Raw genomic sequence first — 22,813 nt, 5'->3', positions numbered from 1 at the left:
CATAGGTGGTGAGCCCATGGGAAGGGGGACCCACGTATCCTCTTCGGGCTGTGCCCGGCCGGGCTCCATGGGTGAAAGCCCGGCCACCAGGCGCTCGCCAATGTGCCCCACCTCCAGGCCTGGCTCCAGAGTGGGGCCCCGGTGACCCGCGTTCGGGCGAGGGAACACTGTGTCCAATATTTATATTAATCATAAGGGGTCTTTGGGCTGCACTTCGTCTGGCCCCTCACCTATCTCGTCTGGAGATGCCGTGGAGAGCCATCTGCTGCCTGCAACATCCTTCAGCATGACTAGTTTGGCAGTGGGTCAGTAATGGTGTGTGGTGGCATTTCTTTAGAGGGCCGCACAGCCCTTCATGTGCTCGCCAGAGGTAGCATGACTGCCATTAGGTACCGAGATGAGATCCTCAGACCCCTTGTGAGACCATATGCTGGTGCGGTTGGCCCAGGGTTCCTCCTCATGCAGGACAATGCTGGACCTCATGTACCTGGAGTGTCAGCAGTTCCTGCAAGATGAAGGCATTGAAGCTATGGACTGGCCCGCTCGCTCCTGAATCTGATTGAGCACATCTGGGACATCATGTCTCCCTCCATCCACCAATGTCACGTTGCACCACAGCCTGTCCAGGAGTTGGCTGATGCTTTAGTCCAGGTCTGGGAGGAGATCCCTCAGGAGACCATCCACTACCTCATCAGGAGCATGCCCAGGTGTTATAGGGAGGTCATACAGGCACGTGGAGGCCACACTCAGTACTGAGCCTCATTTTGACGTGTTTTAAGAACATTACATCAAAGTTGGATCAGCCTGTAGTGTGTTTTTCCACTTTAATTTTGTGTGTGACTCCAAATCCAGGCCTCTGTTGGTTAATAAATTTGATTTCCATTGATGGTTTTTTTGTGTGATTTTGTTGTCAGCACATTCAACTTTGTACAGAACAAAGTATTCAATGAGAATATTTCATTCATTCAGATCTAGGATGTGTTATTTGAGTGTTCCCGTTATTTATTTATTTTTGAGCTCTGTGTGTGTGTGTGTGTATATATATATTTGGCAGTGAAAGTGAATACAACTTTAAAATACTTAACTATAAAAAAGACAGTCAATTAAAATTTTAGTTTCTGTTAACAAATAAAAAAAATACCAATATCTACTAATTTTTTTTTATGTGAACAAGTAATTATTGTGTATCTAGCACTTATTTGTTATCCTCCTGAGCAGTTCATTCTGTCCAATCTGCTACATAAAAGCTATATTTTAAATAAATAAATTGATTAAATAAGCAGGTGATATAAACAAAAATGGTGCGGCAACATCCACAAAAAGTTGTTGAAAACCTTATGTGGTTTCTTTTTTTGCACATGAACTAAAACTGATGCCCTAAATGAAAAAAAAAATCTGACAAAAATGCTACTGTGCAAAGATCAGGTAAATCTACAAAAATACATAGACAAATATTTTTTTTGATTTTGTTAAAAATAAAAATGATAAGAGGTGGCATTTTGTTGTCATCTATAGTAACTACAATACTGTATCATTTTAAACAAATCATATTTTCTATGATTTCAGTTTTCTTGTCCTTGGTGTTGTTTTTTGTTTGAGATAGAGATTTACCTGATGCCTCAGATATCAGACTGTCACTCCTCCTCAGGGGACTAGAGCTTGACAACAGCCCAGCCGCTCCATGCTAAAAACCAACACAGAGAAGTGGTTATATAAGTAGCAGGATGATAATCAGGACAACCACTACAGACAACGTGCTAAAAACAAAAACATTACAAATTCAGGGCAGTAAATAACCTTTCAGCTCATTAACATTCTGTCAAAAACTTTTGTCCAGTATCTTGCTGCACAGCTTTCAAATGAAACGTGCAAAATATCCAATAAAATGTGCGGTTCAAATAAAAATGGTATGTTATGATTGATGGTAGTGTTGGGATTCCTCAATCCCTCCAAATTTGACAAAAAAAATTGCTTAAAAATTTAAAAATAATACCAATCAATGGGATGTTGGCAAAACCGATGACAAAGGCCATTACTCTTGTCTGAGCTACAGAGTAGAAACATAATTTAAAGTTTAAACAATTCAAAGAGACTTGGACTTTACATATTTGAGCTTGCATTTTGAGACTTTTAATGTTTTTCATATTCAGTTTAATGTTGATCATTTTTGGAGATTTGATCATTGATCTGGATGGGAGTTTTTAAAGCTTTGCTTAGAGGATGACGAGTCAGCAGAGAAAGGCTGTGGCATCCAATGTATTATCAGATGCCACTCCCAAGTCTGAACACCTGTGAGATGAAGCAGCTGACATGTGGACATGAACACCTGTGAGATGAAGCAGCTGACATGTGGACATCAGCCAGGTGGACCTGAGGCTCATTAGATACCAAGGCTGCTTAGAGATTGGCAAGGTTAAGACAAGGAAGAGAAGTAGCCCGGGTTCTGCTTACAACTGCCTTTCACCACTGGTCTAGGGCATCTCATGGTTAAATTAGGCTATCTCCGGTTCTAAATACTTCTTAATTCTTCTTGAAGATTCTGGTTCTGATTCCTCATTTCGATTCTGATTCCTAATGATTCTGGATTTCAATTCTTTTAAGAGGCAATATACACTGTTGGTGGTATATGCTGTAACATTTCTGTGAAACTCTTCAGTTTGTTGCACAAACATCTTTCCCTTGAATGCTATGGTGAACAGAGCAGCAAATCGTGAAGTCTGGTCAATAATCTTATTACAAGTGTCGCACCGAACCAACTGGTCATTTCTTTTATTCAAGTTAAGCCACACCTTTGATTGCCACCGCACACTGTCCATTGTTGCGCACACACTTCCAATGGATTCCTCTTCGCTGGTGAACTCGAATTAACAATCTACCAACCCAGAAGCTACATAATTCAGCTATTTGAGCTGCCTGTGAATAAGCAAGACTGTTTGGTTCTGTTTAACCTTCACCAAAGAGCTTATCTTTTTAGCAGCATTGGTCTCTTTGTCCGTCCGTCTGTTAGCAAGATTACTTAAAAACTAATAAAAACAGATTTTGATTACATTTTTAGGATATATTGGGTTTTTCTCAATTAACAAGTCATTAAATTTTGGTTGTGTTCCAAATCACGATCCGGATAGTACAAGAGTTCAAAAGCATAAATGACCCATGGCCTTGGCAGAGGTTTGCACTCTCAAGACTGCTTTTAGTTAAAACAAATTATAATCACATTCCCACAGAGATAACGACAAAACAAGTCTAATTAACTGTGCATTCATCAGAAGCCCTCAAACAGCAACTGTTTGTTTGAGGCATACTTTTAATAACTTGGCAGTTAAGGAGTGTGAGACACAGGTGTGTGATTACCATGGTGAACAATTTTTTCTGAGATTAGAATATGACAAAATTGATGTTGGAATTTTGGGCAAAAGCTGCAATGGCACCTTTTAATGTTTTCAGAAATCTTTTAGTTTATCAATACTATTCATCCTAATTAATCAGTTTTAAATTTTACCTGGTCATGAGAGTCTGTGTTGTCCAGCAGGGTTAGTTGGTTGGATTTTCTGGGGCTGCAAGTCTCCTCCTGGTAGTCAGGGATTTGTGCTAAAGCTTGTCTTGTCTTGTTCTTCTTGGGTTTGAGTTTCTGCCTCTGGGCCCAGGAGGTCAGCTGCTGGCTGGTGCTGCCAACAAAAATAGGTCAGTGTTAGAAGAGTTAAATATTCTCAGAAAAAGATTTCTGTCTCTTTAAAGTCAAATTAAGTCACCTTTTATACACCATAGTAAAGTATCAACAATATTAGCAATCGAAGCAAGTTGTACATCATTTGGACATTTTTCAGAAGTTGAAAGCAGTTATTTAAAAAATAAAAAACTCACTACAGCAAAATTGCTAAAAGTTTTATAGCAATATAAAACAATGTGTCTTGCCATGAAAAGGCAGATGAATTCAGTGAGATTATCTCCTCAAGTTACCACTAGACTGTTAAGTTTTAAAGATACAACTTTTTATTGTTTTGCTTTGTTAACCAGTTGGTTGATTGAAACATACAAACACATCCTTCTGCACTAAAAACGGAAGTACTGCTTTAATGAAATTAAAGGGAAAAATGTAATTGACAAAAGCCAAACTATACGCAAGTTGTGTACACATTTCCACCTGGAGGTGGAAGCTAATCAAGCAAGTAACATCAAACTTTCCATCCAACTCTGAAAAGGGCAAGTGAATTACAAAATCTATTACAATTTTTTTTTGCAAATGATTTGCATCTGGATTCAGTGTTTATGTGTTATGTTTTACCCTATGGAGCTACGATAGAACACAATAATCACAGCTATTCCCACACTAACAGGACCAAAACCAAAGTGGTGGAAAGATAAAGATTTCTGCCCCCAGCACCAAGAGATAAAATGTGTTTTGCATGGGCTCTGTTATGTTATAAAGATCATAATATATTTTATTTAACACTTAAAGTCTGTCCATTGCTCAGTCCCTCCAGGATTTTGCGGGCTAAAATGCCTGATTTTGCGGAGCATTTTCCTAAAAGTTGCGATTTCTTTTTTTTTACTAAAATCAATAAAAAAACCATAACTTTTAATATATAAACCAAAAATACTTACTAGTTTTGTAAGATAATTACCAAAAAACATTGACATTATCAAAAGGTGCTTTATTTGAGAACTTTGATAGCTTACAAACTGACATTCATGACCATTTCTGGATTGTCCTTCATCTCCAGCTCTCCTCACGTTTTGCAGACACAAAGTGTTTGTCGATGCGTTTATGTTTCATGATTACACTGCAGGACGTGCAAAACAGCTTCCCCCCTCTCTTGTGCAGCTGGGGAGGAAACTGGTTTGCGAACGCAGTGAAGTTAGTTTTAAGTTGGATATTGGATATTCGCGCTCCGCAGAGTTAGCGGCGTCTAGCTCACGGCTGACCCGAAACAGGAACACTAATGTCGGTCAGCTGTCAGCTGGGTTAAAGTTGTGGGAAAGTTGCAGTGTTTTGGACAAAGTTGCAAAAAGTTGCGATTTTGTGGGGTTTGCTTGATTTTGCGTTAATAGTTGCAATTGCAACATCGCGAAACCCTGCAGGGTCTGATTGCTTGCCATGACAAATTCAAAGAATTATCAAAACCTCTACATCTTCAGAGCCATATCTGGATAAATATTCAGTCTGCCAGGATTGTGCCATGCCTCCAAACCTCTGAGGCAAATTTCACAGAGAAGCTGTTCAAGAAAAGATGCTAATAAGGTAGAGCTCATCCCAGCGGTGGACACTGAGCAAGAAATGTGAAGACTTGGAGGCATACTAAAGATACAATAATATTCGACTTTTTGGTGAGCCAGGGGGCTTTGAAGGTCTATGACATACATAATTTCTGAACAAATTTCTATAGAACTTGTTGGAGCTTGGGGAAAAAAAAAACTAGCCAGGACAGAGCTCACCGTATGCTACTTTCTAAACCAAAGAAAGGGCGAGCTGCCACGATCGATGGTCATTACGGTGACACATGGCCAGATCCATAAGCTTGAAGACCCGAACCTAGTTTTGGAGTTTGTCAACAAGCAACTTAGTAAGAATGCAGATCCAGAGATGGCCAGTCATGTTGGAGATCCTTGTATTTGTCTTTGTGTGCTGGGTAAAACACATACTCAGCTGACTACGGTATCAATGTTTCATTTGAGAAAAAAAATATACCGATTTACATTTCTTTTTTTACCTTTGAAATCATTTTTTCATTCATTTTTTTAGCTTGAAGGACTTTGTTGACTGATGAATGAAGCATAATTAAACCTTTGATTTGTGGCATTTTATTATGCTTTATAGATTAGTTTATCTTTTCATGTGGGACAGCTTAAACATTTCATCAGGTCTGTTTGTACTATGTTTAAACTACAGATAGCAACTCTAGTTTGCTACCTGTAGTTTGAACTTTTTCCCTTTGATTATTTTATTACATGTTGAAACTTTTGTTTATTTATGGATGAGCTAAATAGGTCACTACTTAGTGTGGGTGGGGATATTAGGTTTGCTAGTTTAAATCATAAGGGGCTACACAATCTAATCAACCATAGTAAAGTTTTGCACTACCTACGCCATCTTGACGCTGAGATGTATTTTATTTAGATTATCCTATATTTCATTTAGATTATACACGATTCATTTAGATTATACGTGATTGATGTGTTTTTTTCTTTTTTTGTGTGTTTCATTCTGTACCTGCTGTATTAGATTCTGTTTTTGTTTCTGTTGTAAAGCACTTTGGATCGCCTTGTTGCTGAAAAGTGCTACATAAATAAATCTCACTTCACATCATTTCCAGCAAATCTAGAGATGCTGCCATTCTTGTACACAGATATTAATTTTGTTCATGTTAAAACAATTTCTGATTCTGCTGGCAGGTTAATAATTATCTTGGGGCACATTCATGTCATAAAAGTAGCTCCTGTGAATTTATATGCTCTCAATTGGGAAGACAAAAATTTTTTTTGGACAGGTTTTCTCAATGCTGCTGGATTTGACTATCTATGATTTGAATATGGAAAGTGAGTTTAACTCTTCTCTTCTGCTCTTTAATCAAAGTCGACCAGAGTAATTGAAGCCTTTAAAGAGTTTAATGTTGTGAAGCCCTAATGTTTTTCTTTCAATCCAAATAAGAGACAATATCTTTTTTTCACCCTACCTACACTCTCATTGATGGTTTTTTGTTTATAGCAGGCTGCTTTTGTTATTTTCAGACTTAAATATGGCTGTTTTAGGCTGGAACAATGATTTAATATTCATTAACATTTATTTCCAAAGATTGTGATTGCAGAATGTACAGGTAATGACCAAAAAAATTTTAAATCCCATTAGCATTTTAAACTGTATTCATTGTATGTATGTGTAAAGGTTCATTGTGAAGTCAATGATGGGATGTAACTTTAACTTAACAGGTGGAATAATAATCTGACATAACAGCTACATTCTACATATTTGAGGTTTATTTCATAATTAAGAACTGAATTACAAATCCAGTCTAGACATTAAGTATTACAACAGCCATTAAAACTTTTTAAGGAATGTTTTAGATATCCTAAACTTAGTTTTTCTTAATACAATCTCAGTTCTGGAAACCTTGAAGGGTATTTTTACCCATAACAATGTTAGTATAGAAATGTCGGATTTCAATTTTAACTTCCTAAATGCCATTCTGACAAGAAGGAAAGGTATAAAAAAGATAATTAGAAATAATAGTGTGGTTTGATTATATGTAATAAGTACAGCCTGTCAGAAGAAAAGAAAGGATTATACTACAAGGATTTCATTAATATGCCAGTTGATACACATCGTCTACCAAAATAGATGAACATTTTATAATCTTTGGAAAATTTGATCATTCATTCCGGATCTGTGAATTTAGTTCAGAAGTTCAGCACACCACATAAACACACAAAACTGAATATGGAAGCAGGGAACGCAGTGCTTTGTAGAAGTTAGAATTAGCTTTTAGTTTTAGAGTTGATCAAACCTTGTGTTTGACATATGGTCTGTAGGACACTGTTTAGTTCAAACTGGATGAATATGACAATACTCTATGAATTTCTTTTGTGTTCAGTTTTATCTTGTTTTAATGACCTGCCCTTAGACCCTCTCCACTAGAAAGTGTGGTTTCTTTTTCTGTTTACGCTTCTCGGAGAGTTAGTATGTGTTAAAAACAATATACAAATCTTTAAAAAATAGGTACTGTATTAAGATGCATTTAAACGCCTTCACTTTTCTCAAAAACCGACAATGCGCCTTATAGTCTGGAGCGCCTTATGTATGTAAGAAGTCATAATGTTTTAGTACGACTTTGGTCAACTTCAAAGCTGCACCGCTTGTAGCATTCAGGCTCAGTTATAGTCGCTCTTTGTAGTGTCACGCAGGGCTCTGCACACGGCGCGGACCTGAGCGAGTGGTGTAGGTCGGCGCAGTATTCTTACATGAGTTTTGAACAATTTGATTATCTTTATGATCTCTCATAGAGGGATCATATAAATGCTGATACAGGCGAACCAGCTCGGCTAGAGCAGAGAATGGAGCGCGGTCCACACAAAGGTAGAAAAAGTGGGAGGTGCACGACTATGCGCCTTATAGTCCGGTGCGATTTATATATGACAAAAGTTCCAAAATGGACCATTCATTGACAGTGTGTCTTATAATCCAGTGCGCCCTATAGTGCGGAAAATACGGTAAATAAAAAATATATAGCATTTGCATTTGTTTCTTTTTCCTGTTGTACCAAACTGTATCAAACCATCATCTTCATACTGAGGTACATACCGAACCATATATTTAATTGTACTTTTACACCCTACTTTGGAGGAACGCAGAGTTTAGACCTACCCTGATGCTTTCTGCTGGTTTGCTGATGGTTGAGGTTCATCCACCCCAACAGTCCTCTCACTGGAAAAGTTCTGCTGGTACCCAACCACAGTTGTTTTTGTGTCTTCCTGGAGATTATTGGTCCACTGATGCTTCTCCCTTTCTGGACCATCCTCCCAGTCTCGTCCTGGAGACTCAGCAGGTTCCAGACCAGTTTCCCAGGCAGACAGGGTTCCATATCCACTGCTGAGAACTGTGATGGCCCGCTCCTCCCCCTGGTTGTTGGTCCCTGATCTGGCAGGTGGAGGTGAAGGGGAGCTAACAGGAGTATGGATAAGGGCTGCCAGACTGTCATTGTCATTGTCACTGGGCACATTTTTGAGAACTGTGCAATCACTGGGAATGATGGGAAAGATGTAGTCCTTGGTGTTTGTGGTAGTAATGATCACTGGAGTTGGAGTGAACTCTGTTTGTGGATGGACACTTGCCTGGCGGTTCTGGAGCTGAACAAGAGCCTTAATTTCATCCTGAATCAACTTAAAACACACACAAAATTAAAACAAAATAACTAAAAGAAAAAAACACTTCATCAGGTGATGGGGTTGCAACAATTAATCAACATAATCGGCAAGAAAAACATTGTTATTCAGATTGTTGTTGACACATCGTATAAAGAGCTATTATTAAAGGGTTCCAGTCATAAAGAACAGTGCTGGAGGTTTTTTATTACTGCAATGACAAAAACATCTGGGAGCAGTATTTTCTTTACTGTTAGGACTGCATACAGTCTTCTAACAAAGAAGAATGTTAAAAAGAAGGAAGAGGAGAAGAAAGACAGCTAAGCTCAAGAGTGCTGGTAAAACAGATAGAAGAGGGAGAAAAAGATGGGGGGGGGGGAATCAAGCAGATCATGCAGATCATGCTACGCAGAGATTTCCTTCCACTGCAAACCGCCCTGGAGCACAGAAACAACTTCATTTTGATCAGTAAGTTTTAGTGAGTAAAGTCAGTGCATCATGTTCTTAACTTCCTTAATGTTTATAGTACACTAATGTTTGTCAGTTGAAAGGTGGTAAGCCTTTTCCACATAATGTAAATAACTAATTTGTAAGATATTTAATCAGTTAAATGGTTTATTTGGCATAATACTGTGCTGCACTGCAATAGTAAATTTTATAATTCAATCTTCTATAAACTATACATTATTTTTATTTTATTTTATTTAAAAAATGTTCAGAGATCCGGCAAAACTCTTGACCATTTTTCATCACTTTAATTTAATTTAGGGTTGGCATTCACAGGTGGACAGACAAAAGCAGGTGAGGTAAAATGGACTGGAGGAGCAGCTAAAGGAAGCAGAGACTGATTTAAATAATTATTGATTAATTACACAAAGATGGACTGATTAGTCGAATAGGAAAATGGTCATTAATTGCAGCCCTACCAGGTGACAGGACATGATGATAGATGCAGATTTACCTGTATTTGGCACTGGTATTGTTCTTGCTGAGCCAGGATTTGCTCTTGATATTGCTTTTCAACCAGCTGAAACAGATGCAGCCATCGACCCTGTTGCAGAAAAAAAAAAACATTTCACTTCATTTTTCACAGCAAAGACACACACAGCAAAAACAAAAGTATTTTCATATTAAAAGTTTAGCATTCCTTTTAATGGTAAATGGACTGTACTTATATAGCGCCTTTCTAGCCAACCAGGCTACTCAAATGAATGCGTATCACTATTGCCTTTCATTTCAGAGTTTAGACTAAGATCATCTTATGCTGAGAAATGATGGAGTTGTAGCCAACTTTGTCAAACCATTAAAAAATGTTATGTGTGATCTCATGTGATATCACAAGAAGTCATGCTCAGAGTATGTATTTGGAATGACTCTCAGCTACTACTAGGTGTAATGGTATTTGTATTTGTACTGAACCATCACAGTACAGATGTCTCAGAATAATACACAGACCCGACATCAAATACGTTGGTTACAGCCAATCAATCGCCTCTCTCATTCTGAGAAGTTTGCTTGTTTGTTGCTAATTGCCACAACAGAAAAGGAGTAAAGAAAGCTCTATGCTGTAGGGTATTACAGTACAGATCTCTTCAAACACATGCGTTGTGTGCACTGTAGGTTTAAAGCCCAGAGCCGGCAGGGTGGGGGAAGGCAAAGATTAAAGAGCTTGTCCCTGAACATTGGTAATGTTCAGAGGAAAGCAACACAACATCGTAGCATAGTTGAGTAGACTTGTTGACAGGTGGGTGCCCTCTAGAGGCTGAGAAAAGTACTACTGATATAGTTCTGATTTAAAAAATTTTTTTTTTTTCAACATAAACCTGGGAAGAATAAAAACAATATTGTTACCACCTTTCAGATAAGATTCATAATCATCTTCAAACTAGCTGATACCCTTATGGTGGTTTGTCCATTCTGCAAGTCTTTTTGGATTAAGCATGAGACATGTATGAAATTAAAAGATGAAAAACAAAATGAACATAAGTTTTTAAGTTGCTAAATGCTCTCTATGAAGTTAGACATATTGTCTATCTGCTACATTTTCCACTGAATAAATGTTTGAGGAAACTTTTAGATCAGAATCTGGGCTCATGTTCATCCGGACCGATGTTGTGTTGAGTTGTGTTTCTCAGTCCAGATCTGGTTCCCCTGCAGCTTCGTTCTGTTTTTCCCTTAAACTCTTTTTTTAAACAGCAATAGTTTAGGTGAAACGCTTGAGGGGGCAGCGGTAGCTTGGTGGTCAATGCTGCAGTCTTGCAATCCTGAGGTTGCAGCAGGAAGGGCATCTGGTGTAAAACAATTATTGGCACAACACTTGAGTTTGGTTAATGTGACTGTTTAGAGCACGCCTAATTGTGTAGATATTGTTAACAGCTACATGACAAACATTTAAATCTAACTAATTTATTTTGTAATGCATACTACTAAAAATATAATTCACATTTTATTTTCTCAACAATATGATATGAAAAGTGTAGCTAAGTTAAAATAACATTTGTCAGCGTTACAAACTCCATAATTATATGGTAAATAGCTGTGTTGTATTTGTTTCTCTCTTATTTCTGAAGGTAAAATCAAGTGACTGAATTTCTGTAAAAGATAGATTTTTCATCTCTATTTGATGCAGTTCTTACCAACCAATGGTATCTTTCCAACTTGCTGAATATTCAGGCTTTTTGTTTTAAATACATAAATAACAGTTTCTCTTTCTTTACTTGTCATGCTGGAGTTGAAACTTTTAACCTATTTTTTTGTACTTTATTTTCAGATTTTTGTTCGAATTATAGGATTCAAGGATCTTTTATTGTCATACCATTTCACACTTGCATGTTTGTGGTACAAAATTCAGACAGATGTCCCAGTTCAAAAAGCCTAATAAATAAATAATGAATAATCCGTGTATGGTTCGTTCTTTGGTTTTTTCATTTCAAAATAAAATTGCAAAAACAAAACAAACGTGTTTTTTAGTTTTTTTCGTTTTTCGTTTTTAAAACGAAATTAGAAAAACGACAATTGCAAAAATAAAAAAGGGGTACGTATTTTTTTTTTTTTAACTGCAATGGTTAAACCAAAGACAAGCTTTTATTTTGTTGTTAATTCAACGGGACCTTATGGCGGAACCGGAAATGAAGACCTGAACTCCCGGAACATAACTTTATCAGTTACCAGTAGGTGGCGATAATGCTTTGTTTTGTTGTTCCATGTAGTGATCCAACATGCAGCCTGTGCCACAAAAAGCACAGTACAGTACAGCATCTCTCAGTTCTCTGTTGTTATTCGTTGTCCTGGAAATGAGACGTGTGTTGGTGCTTTGTTTGCACTTTTTCATTTATGTTAATTTAATTTATTTGTAAATGTGACTTAAATTAGGATTTAAATTAGGTGCAAACAATTTGTATTTTTTTTTATTGTATTTTAGTTTTAAAAAGGGGTGGCACAGTGGCATAGTGGTTAGAGCTGTTCCCTCCCAGCAAGAAGGTAGTAGGATCGCTTCCCGGCCTGGGGCCTTTCTGGGTGGAGTTTGCATGTTCTCCCTGTGCACACGTGGGTTTACTCCAGGTACTCCGGTTTCCTCCCACAGACCAAAAACATGCATGTTACAGTAATTGATGACTCTAAATTTGTCCCTAGGTGAGAGTGTGAATGGTTGTTTGTCCCGTTTGTCTATATGTGGCCCTGCGATGGACTTGTGACCTGTCCAGGGTGTCCCCCGCCTCTCGCACAGTGACTGCTGGGGATAGGCACCAGCTCCCCGCGACCCGGAATGGAGAAGCGGGTAAAGAAAATGGATGGATGTTTTAAAAAGTATTTCAAAAGTTCCTTTTTGTAAAACTGTAGTTGTGTAAATATTTGGCACAAATATCTTACAATATCACATAATAAATAGCCATATTTTCTTCTTTTCTGTCAACTTTAATCATTTTTTTTACTTAATCACAGTCGGCTAGCGATCGGCTGGCGATCAGCCAGTGAACGGCCACCTACCACCGGGCTTAGCCTCTTTTCTGGGGGAAACCCTGCACACACACACACACATTTATTTGTTTATTTTGTAATATACTGTAAATGTCAAAGTTAAAAATAAAAGTAACCAAAATGAAAAAATTGATTATGATTTTTGGAAGAACCTGAAACTTCATTTAAAATAAAAATTGTTGCTAGTTACAGTACTACTTTCAACTGAATCAATAATCAAAAGCAAAGTCTGCCTTGTGTTACATACCAAATAAACAATAAGGGATGCCATTAAACCTTTGTTAGCTTTAAGTTAATACAAATAATAATAATTTTGATTAATACTGAAGGGTACTAACAAATTTTCCTGCATCTATCTATGGTTTACACTGAAGATGGAACACAGTTTGCAGTCCATTACAACATGTTCTGTGTGAAACACAATTTACAAAAAAAAACTGTGTTAGACGTAGCCAAGCCCCATACCTATCTGATGTCAAAGTAATGTAGAGTAAAAATCTACAAATTGGCATTTAATTGAACCACTATATTTTTTTCTGATCTGAGTTGTTTTAGATGGAGAAAATTTGTTCTTAAACAGACAATGTTCTGAGTAGTTGCAAACCTGACCTTTTCAAAAAACATAAAAATATTCCTGATTCTCCAAACTGAGATAATTCTGAATGCCGTCTACTGCAGGAAAGATATTGACTGCAGATAATCACTCTGCTAAAACCCACATAAAAAAAAATCTGAATGATCCATATAATAAAATATTATACCTGCTGCACATTGCATGAGTGCAAAGGTGTGACTGGAGCAGCTGGGCACCACTGTGATTTTGATACAAACTCATAGTGAAGGGACTAATATTAGGAGCAGTGAGCAGTGGCAGCTGGTGGTGTTTTCTCCAGGGGGGGCTATAAGTCTAAAATAGACAGATACCAAAACATGTACTAAGGTATCACACCAGTGTATTTGCATGAATTAAAACAACAAAAGCAACATTATAATGTACATATAAATGCACAAGTGCTTCCTGAACACACCAATACTTACAAAGACAGAGGTCTCCCAAGGCACAAGCGTATAGGGCACATTTAACGTGTATATGACCTGTTTTCTCCCTTATTTTTTTAGCTTTACCTGAGAAAATCAATCAAAGCTTGTTCTATAGTGAGAGCACTCACTACGTCACATATTCTGAACGTACAATATAACGAAGGTCGGATGTCTCACTCTGATTAGAATTCAAAACCCAAACTTTTTAAGTTTTTTAGCATAAAGTTTTTAAAACTAATTATTAACTATGAACTTATTTATTACCTTGTGTATGTAACTTGGACTATGGACAAAGATTTATGCACCCCGGGGCAGAAATACGTCACCAATCAGACAACGTCGATGAACAAAACAACTTTACTTATCATTAACTTTAAAATATTTATCTTACACAACTAAAAATATATATACATATATTTTGAAATATTTTTATTTTATTATTTCAATTTTATTTATTTTTTATATATCTTATTCAAGGTAATGTGGAGAGTGGTGAGTGGTGCGGCAGCTATTTGCCAGCCGCCACTGGCAGTAAGTATGAAATTATCTGTTCAACGACTAGTTTAGAAGCATTTTCCCAAGTCATCTCTAAAAGCCTAAAAACTTGTGCACAACAAAGGATCTGTGTTGTATTGTTTGACAGTTATCTGTTCCCTGAACAGTTCAGCTGAAGTGTGGTGCTGTGTGGGGTTATGGCTCTATAAATGCGTGTTAAAGTGTACCTGTATCAGGTGTGATCTGAACAAAGAAAGGAGGATGCTAAATGCAGCAGCACATAAAACAACTGCAGAAGCAGCAATTTCAAACTTCACTCTGAATTACATCAGAGTGTATGTACGATCTCATTTACAAACTCAAAGTATTGTCTTTCAGGCTGTGCGATTGGTTCCTACCTCACAATCTTTCCAAATCTCAGGGTCTGTCTCTCCACTGTTCTGGATCTCCTGCACCAAGGCCCTAAGGGTCTCAAGGGAGCTCGGGTTGATGAATGGAAGGTTCTTCTCTTGTTCAAATTCTCCGTCTGTGCTTAGATGCAAACCCCTGTTGTAAAATTGTACAAGGAAGAATTGTAATACGCATATAAGTACTAGTTATTATTGTTAATTTTATAACAATAAAAAAACTCCCCCAAAACTTTGGGGAGCTGCGTAAAATGCAAATCAAAAACACAAAACAATGATTTACAAATCTCAGAAACCCAAATTTTATTCACAATGGAATATAGTAAACATAAAAACTTAGAAATTGGACCATATTGTTGAAAAAAAAATAGGGTCATTTTAAATTTTATGGCATTAACATGTCTCACAACAGTTGTTCCAGGGTCATATTTCCCACCATGAAGCATCCCCTCTTCTTTTAACAACAGTCTGTAAACATCTAGGAACTGAGGAGAGCAGCTGCTGGAGGTTTTGGAGGGAAATGTTGTCTCATTTTAGTAGAATTTAGGATTCTAGCTGTTCAACAGTTCTGGCTCTTCTTTGTGGATTTTTGCTTTCATGATGCATCAAATGGTTTCAGTTGGTGAAAGATCTGGACTGCAGGCAGGTCAGTTCAGCACCCGGACTCTTCTACTATGAAGATATGCTGCTGTAATGATGCAACATGTAGTTTAGCATTGTCTTTTAAAATATGCAAGGCCTTCCCTGAAAAAGACATTGTCTGAATGTTGTTCTAAAACCTGTATATACTTTCCAGTAAGCTGTCCATGTCATGGGCACTCCACCCTCATACCATCAGAGAGGCAGGCTTTTATACTGTGCTCTGATAACACGCTGGATGGTCCTTGTCTTTATCACAGAGGACGTGGCAACTGTGCTTTTCAAAAAGAAATTCAGATTTCATTTTTTTGACCACAAAACAGTTTCCAGAATAAAACATACATATGTATCTGTAATAGCCCAATATCTCTACCTAAACCTCTATCAAAGGAATAAAGAAGCTTCCCACAACATGAACATGTAGCAGTGCACTGATCTCACTGAAGTGAAGCACCCAAATGTGATTCTGCGCCTCTCATTAGGCACAATAAATTGATGAGTAATTTCTCTCCTATTTAGTTTGTCTTTGTGGATATGACCCACAGCAACACTGTTGAGCCGAGACTGTGTCATTGTGTTGTGAAGACAGGTTTTTAACCACCGAAGACTGAAATTTCTTTCAGCCTCAGCAGAAGAGGCAGGCACAGTAAGCAGCAACCATACAAGTATTTCCACTTCTTCAGAAAGGCCCCGGACTTCTGGCAACAGAAGACCCTGCATCATTGTCTCTGCTGCTGGCCTCTGATTTAACATCTCCTTCTCCTTCTCCTCCCTGACTTTGCTCTTTCTACTGTGGATATAAAGATTATTTTTTATTATGTGGAAAGCAACAGTGAGCACAACTTCTGCACAGAAATTAAAGAGGATTGAATATATTGCTTGCATTAAAAAACCAGCAAGGAATGTAACATCGGTTCAGAACAACATTAATAGTTTTGTTAACTAGTTTAACATGATATATTGACATTGATCATCATTTAGCCAACATTATTAGTATGGAACATCATTCCTCAACTTATACGGTTTGTTTGCAAACAATTTTGCAAAGTTTTTTGCCTCTTATTGGCTCTGGCTAGTTTGCTGAACATATTTCTGACGCACCATGCAACAATGGGAAGCAGCAAGTCTCCCGACCCACCATGTGTACGCAGCGCTCATGGTGCGTTTAAAGACGGCTGAAAAAAGTGCGGGGGATAGAGGGCACACATAAGGGAAGTGCGGGGGACATGTCCCACACATACCCCGTGTCGGTTACGCCATTGCTTGGGGGTGCTACAGGGGTGCTATGACTTTTCCAGGGGATGCTATAGCACCCCCTAGCACTGCCAGTTGGAGAGAATGAGTGGTTGTCTGTCTCATTTGTCTCGATGTCCCTGTAATGAACTTGCAACCTGCCCAATGTGTACCCCACCTCTTGCATGGACGAACGAACGGACGTACAGATGGATGGTGTTCACCGTCAGTGATTTACGGAGGTATTCCTTGAGCCTATGCAGTGATGTCTATAACAGAATCAGATCTTGTTTTAATGCAGTGGCCCCTGAGGGCCTGAAGATCACAGACATCCAATATTGACTTTCAGTCTTGTCCTTAGAGCTCAGAGATTTCTCCAGATTTTTGAAATCTTTTGATGATATTATGAACTGTAGATGATAGGATATTTAAAGTCTTCTCAATTTTGCATTGATGAACATTATTCTATAATTGTTCCACTATTTTCAGATGCAGTTTATCACAAACTAGTGAACCTCTGGCCATCTGTAGTTTTGTGAGATTAAGCCTCTCTAAAATGCCCTTTTTATACCCATTCCTAGTCAAGATAGCTGCTCCTATAGTACGCTGGTGTAGATTCTCAGTCATCCAGGACATGATAAATCAAAAAGAAGGTTGAAAACAAAAACAACTGGACTTCTATTCTGTAGCTTAAGACATTTTGCTTCGCATCCAAAGATCTTTCGGTGTCTGCTTGAAGAACCACGTTCAGAACATGTCAACAGATGCTCCTCCGTGCTTGAGCACAGTTAATTCCATCCTAATCAACTCAACAAATTTATAGTAATTTACCAGGCCCAATGTCACCTGTATAGTTTTACACAGCTTCACATGCTCATAAATGTCACTTTTATGATTTTCTGAAGATAGTTATTTAAATGGAATTTATTGTGGGTGTATTTTATGTGATAATTAAAGGCCTAGTATTTCTTGAGGACTGCGTATCAAGTTTTAAACTAGGATATTCTTATGTTAAGAAATGTTGCAGCTGTTTTGATCATATCTCAAAACTATTGGTATATGTAATGTCATGCAATATTTTGGAGTTGTGTTAGGAATGACTCTCAGTTACAACCACATCAAACTGTAGCTCAATATCTGTAAAACCAACTGAGTTAAAGCCATTTTTGTGTTGGCTAATGTCAATTAACTGTGGTGGACATTATGATTTGGATTGATTCCAAAAGTTAATCAGCTATTGATGTACATGTTTGATTACTTTCTGAGAGCATCATTAAAATCCAGTGGTTCATAAGATATTTTGCTAACAAACAAACAAGCATAATTCCAATAGTTAATGCTAAAATTGTAGGCAAATAAGTAGAGTATGGAGTACGTGCTGTACTTTCAGCTAAAATTACAAAATACATTTTGATATATTATCTATCATCTTTTCATAGAGGGACTGCGGTAGCTCAGTGGTCAGTGTTGCATAATCCTGAGGCTGCAGGTTTGAGCCCAGATTGCACCAGGAAGGACATCCAGAATAAAACAATTGCCAAATCTCTAATGCAAGTTTACTTGCTGTGTTGACCCCCGCAGAAGCAGCCAAAAGAAAAACACCTATCATCTTTCCATTTTCCATACAAGTAGTGTGTTCACAGTTCCTGCACCTGATCTTGTTGCATGCTGGTGTGATGTCCATGGGCCTGCTCTCCACAGTGCCTCCTGTTGTTTGGGAAGTTGTGTGTCTCTCTTCTGAGATGGCCAGGCCTGAGGCTGATGTCCCCTCAGAGGACACCAAAGAAGTTTCACTCTCCTTTCCCCCATCAGCACTAGCATGGCAGTGGCTCAAAGCTGCCGAGCTGGACACATCCTCAGAAATACTGTCATCTGTTGACATCTTTATGGGCCCATGTGGAGGATGTTAATCTGACAGCTGGAAGCCAAAAGACAACTAAATGAGTTCAAGCTTTTACGTCTTGTTTTACAGTGATGTACATTTACCACAAAATAGCAAGAAAAATCTACAATGCATATTGTAGGCTACACAATGCTTTACAATACATATTATACATAATACATATAATATAATCGACAATCAAAGCTGTAAATGTTGAACAGGAAACAAAATATAAATAAATTAGAAATATTAACGCTGATATCTCATCTTCATGTTGTCCATTTGTGTTTGCCAAGACCAGTGTTACCTAAACAAGATATGAACTGAGCAAGTTTAATGAACAGATAGCTGATTACCTTAGCAAACATCAATAATAACACTGCAGACAGACAGATGTGGACGCCGCGTTTCACGTCACAAAAACAGGAATGCAAGCTAGCTGCTAGCAAATAGTGATGTCAACACTAACAGGTAAAGTTGTCTGTCAACTCCGCGGGAGTGTTGGTCAGTTTGACCAAGTTTTGTTGCTAGACTAAGATAACTGCAAGTGACAAGTCGTTCAAATGGTTGGTTAGCCAGCTAGCTCAGTATGGCTAAGTTGATTTATTACATGTTTGTAAGAACAGCGGAGGCAGGACAACCGCGCGAGTGAAACTGTAGCAAAAACATCCGCATGACCAACGCTTTAAAACCGAGGACAGCCTGACAAAGACAGGCTACGTTAGTTAACAGTTAGCCTACCATTTAACTTGTAACGTTATTGCATCCATTTTTCTCTGTGAGTAGTCAGGCAGGTTGCTGTTGGTAGCTGGTTGGCTACTGCACTGCAGTGTTCGCAGTCTACTGTAACGTTCACAGCCCATAACGCCATTGGTTAAACCGCATCTGAAATACAGTGCTGTGATTGGTCGCTGCCTAGACTCTTTATTTCTATTGGCTGTCTGAGGAAAATAGGCGTGCACATCTTTTGAGACAAAAAACGGACAGAACCAGTCAGTTTTTGACTTCTTTTCTGTCAGTTTATGTCCCAAAAGATGTGTACGCCCCTTTCCTCCAGACAGCCAATAGAAATAAAGAGTTACGACTTCGACCAATCACAGCAGGGGTATACTTCAGGTATAGGGCAGGGGTCTGCAACTACGGCTCTGGAGCCACATGTGGCTTGTCAGCCTCTCTGAAGTAGGTCCCTGTGCCTTTGACCAAAAAGAACATACCTGATCAATGTTTAAATTTTAAATTGATTATCTAAAAAAGGTAGTTTTACCAGTTTTCTCTTTTAATGTATGCAATATGTGCAAAGAAATTCTGCAGCAGAATAACACTAATATTACAAATAGGATAGGCTGCCTTTGGGAACTAATCTTTTGCCACTGTGTACACAGCTCCCCAATATTTCAGTACAAAAGTCAGCTAAATGTGGCTTAAGTTTTCACTTAAATGCAGTGATTAGCTTAACTGTTGAACTAGTGGTTTTGAATCTTGCTCTGTATTTTATTTATGCAGATTTTTGACAAACAGTGGAATTTCACTCAAAATTCACTAATAAACAATCATTTTTTAACCAGAAGAAAGCAGTTTTCAACAGGCATTGGGTGTGACTAGATTTTAAAGCATCATAAAATTTACATTGGACCTACAGCAAGTTATTAAAAAAAGAAAAAAGAAAGACCCACCACCTCTATAAAACCCTCGTGCAGTACCTTAAGCATTTTAAAGAATCAAAGATTTTGGCTTTCTGAGGAATTTTAGGTGACGAATAACCAAAAGCAGGGACAGCCTTTATGTATTTTTATTGTTTGCTCTTTGTAGGACATTAGGATGCAATTTGTAGGTCCTTCATTTATCTTTAGCTTGGCCCAGCAGGCAGGGTGGTTGTCCTCCAATCGGAAGTGGACCACATGTAGACACGTTGGCATTCTTAGATACTGCAAGAACGGCAGCAGATCATACACTATCTGAGCCAGCACTTCAAAGAACAGGGCATTACGTTTTATCAGTGTGTTATGTCATGTTAGTTCATACTGTAAATCATTGAAAATGTGACTTTTTCCGTTTTTATTTGCCTTGTCCATTGTGTATAAATATGTTAACAGAAATTATGAATTAAAACATATGTCAAAGCTGATATTGGTTTCAGTAACATTTGTCCTATAAATGTTAAAATGACTGTTGAATAATGCAGCAACACGTTGTACAATTTCATTAAACCAGGCACTAAGGAGCACAAGCCAGTGTATCTCTTGTGCTGGTCCCAAGTCCAGGTAAATGGTGAAGGTTTTGTCAGGAAGGACATCCAACGCAAAACACTTTTGCCAAAACTAACATACGAGTTCATGCAAGCGACGCCATACCAGATCGGTTGATGCCCAGGTTTACAACGACCGCCACTGGTAATGTTGACAAACAGGGTGCCGGCCAAAATTGTGCTACTGTTAGTTGAAGACCACAAGGAGGGAAACGTGCCAGGAGACAGGGGGTGAAGAGGAAAGTCAAGAGTGTAGAATGGATGCAGTTAGAGAAGACATGGACGTAGTTGGAGTGAAGACATAGGATGCAGAAGACAGGGTTAGATGGAGGAGTGTGGCTGAAAGAAAAAGAAGAACACTTTGTACAATTTCATTAGTTGAAATTAAAAGTTGACATTTTAATTATACTCATTTTAACAAGTCTTGAGTATTGTGTGAAACTGGCTTTTCCTTACTGGTATTTTGTTCTATTTCATATTTCTGTTTACTCTCATATTTATTGAAAGCTAATTTAATATTGCTACATCAAAAACAAATGAAGGGAATTGACTGCTTTGGAGAAAACCCACACATGCACAGGAAGAACATGTGAACTCCACTTAGAAAGGCCCCAGGTGTGTGAAGAACCTGCAATCTTCTTGCTCTGACCACCGCACCTCTGTGCTGCCAAAATTAAGTAAGTACTAAGTGGAGAATGAATGTTTTATCATTTAGATACTGTTGTGTTTTGAAGTTGATACAGTAAATGCATGTATGTTCTGTTACACTGTTGTTACTACTTCTAGCCACTTAATGGCACTGCTGTGAAAACCACAGAGAGGAGACCAGAGGAAGAGTGAGACTGTAAAGGCACTTGATCTGTAACAAAGTTCTTTAGTCTTTACCATTCGTCTCCTTCTTTGTATTTACAACTGCCACAACAAATACATTTTGTTTGTTCAAAAACAAAATAACACATTTTCTCCTTCACTGTACATATTTAAATAAAGTGCAGAAAATTATGAACGGAAAATAAATATTTTAGAACTTAAATTCTTTCACTTTTAAGTTTTTTTTTTTTTTCAGAACCAAAAATATGATGACTGAATACAATGCCTGTCTTTCATTACAGTTCTGTGTTTTTCTATATAAAAAAAACAAACAAACAAACTGTAAATTAGCATCAACTCTAGACAATGCCAATGTTGGTATCAATAATATCTATGTGTTACCCACATTGTAACCCGTTTTAAACTATAGGATTTTTTTTGCAGAATATATCATCTTTAATTATAGTTTGTAACCCAGAGCAGAATAAACCAAATCCAAAACACTGTGATAAAACTGCTAAGTGATTTCTTTACAGGTGAGACAGACTGAAGTGGAACAGTGAGAACCTGCAGGAAACAAAAGAAAGTTAGTATCTTCCTCTTGGTTCTAGTAAATATTTGAGAGAAAGAAAACTTCTTGGCAATCTTCTAGGTAGTCTTGTTGTTTCAGGCGCAGAGGGTGGAAGAGTACAAAGTGGAGAGAGAGTGGCAGGATGGGCACAAGGCTGGCTGAGTGACCATCTGGTTACTTGGTTCCAGGTAACTGATCCTCCAAGGTGAAAAATGTTGAATTGGCACAGGAAGGCACCAGGAAACTCGAGGGAGAAGAATCCAAGGATCCAGGACTCGGACCATGGTATTTTCGCCCCGCCACTCAGGAAGCTGCAAAGGATTAATACCAGTGGTGATCAAAGTACTCAACTATAGTACTTGAGTTAAAGTATTAATACTCATGGTCAAATCTTACTCAACGACAAGTAAAAGTTGCTCAGTCCAAAATGTACTCAAGGTCAAGTACTGAAGTACTCACTTTAAAAAAAATACTTAAGTATTCAAAAATACAAATTAAATTTTCTAGTATCAGTATGTTGCTGTATAATTTTACAGAACCTTGTAGCTTTCAGAAACCACCTGATGTATCGACCGGTAGAAACACTCTGCTACAACTTCTACACCACCTGGAAAGAACTTCAGCATAAAAATGCCACAAAAAAAAAAAAAAAAAAAAAA

General features: G+C 37.9%; 1 protein-coding gene across 1 annotated transcript in view; it reads right to left on the bottom strand.

The window, feature by feature from the left end:
- Positions 1–19,393, bottom strand: part of LOC108248170 (M-phase phosphoprotein 9) — a 59,613-nt gene extending 40,220 nt beyond the window's left edge. The window contains exons 1-7 of the mRNA XM_017436758.3: positions 19,270–19,393; positions 18,299–18,564; positions 14,766–14,913; positions 9,815–9,904; positions 8,357–8,871; positions 3,500–3,665; positions 1,612–1,684 (exon numbers count right to left, since the gene is read on the bottom strand). Coding sequence (XP_017292247.1) covers positions 1,612–1,684; positions 3,500–3,665; positions 8,357–8,871; positions 9,815–9,904; positions 14,766–14,913; positions 18,299–18,528 — 1,222 coding nt within the window. The 5' untranslated portion in view covers positions 18,529–18,564; positions 19,270–19,393. The remainder of the gene's footprint in view (positions 1–1,611; positions 1,685–3,499; positions 3,666–8,356; positions 8,872–9,814; positions 9,905–14,765; positions 14,914–18,298; positions 18,565–19,269) is intronic.
- Between the last annotated feature and the right edge of the window lie 3,420 nt (positions 19,394–22,813).

Source organism: Kryptolebias marmoratus, linkage group LG14 (assembly GCF_001649575.2).
Source record: "Kryptolebias marmoratus isolate JLee-2015 linkage group LG14, ASM164957v2, whole genome shotgun sequence".
Classification (NCBI taxonomy): domain Eukaryota; kingdom Metazoa; phylum Chordata; class Actinopteri; order Cyprinodontiformes; family Rivulidae; genus Kryptolebias; species Kryptolebias marmoratus.
This window is presented reverse-complemented; position numbering and strand designations above follow the sequence as displayed.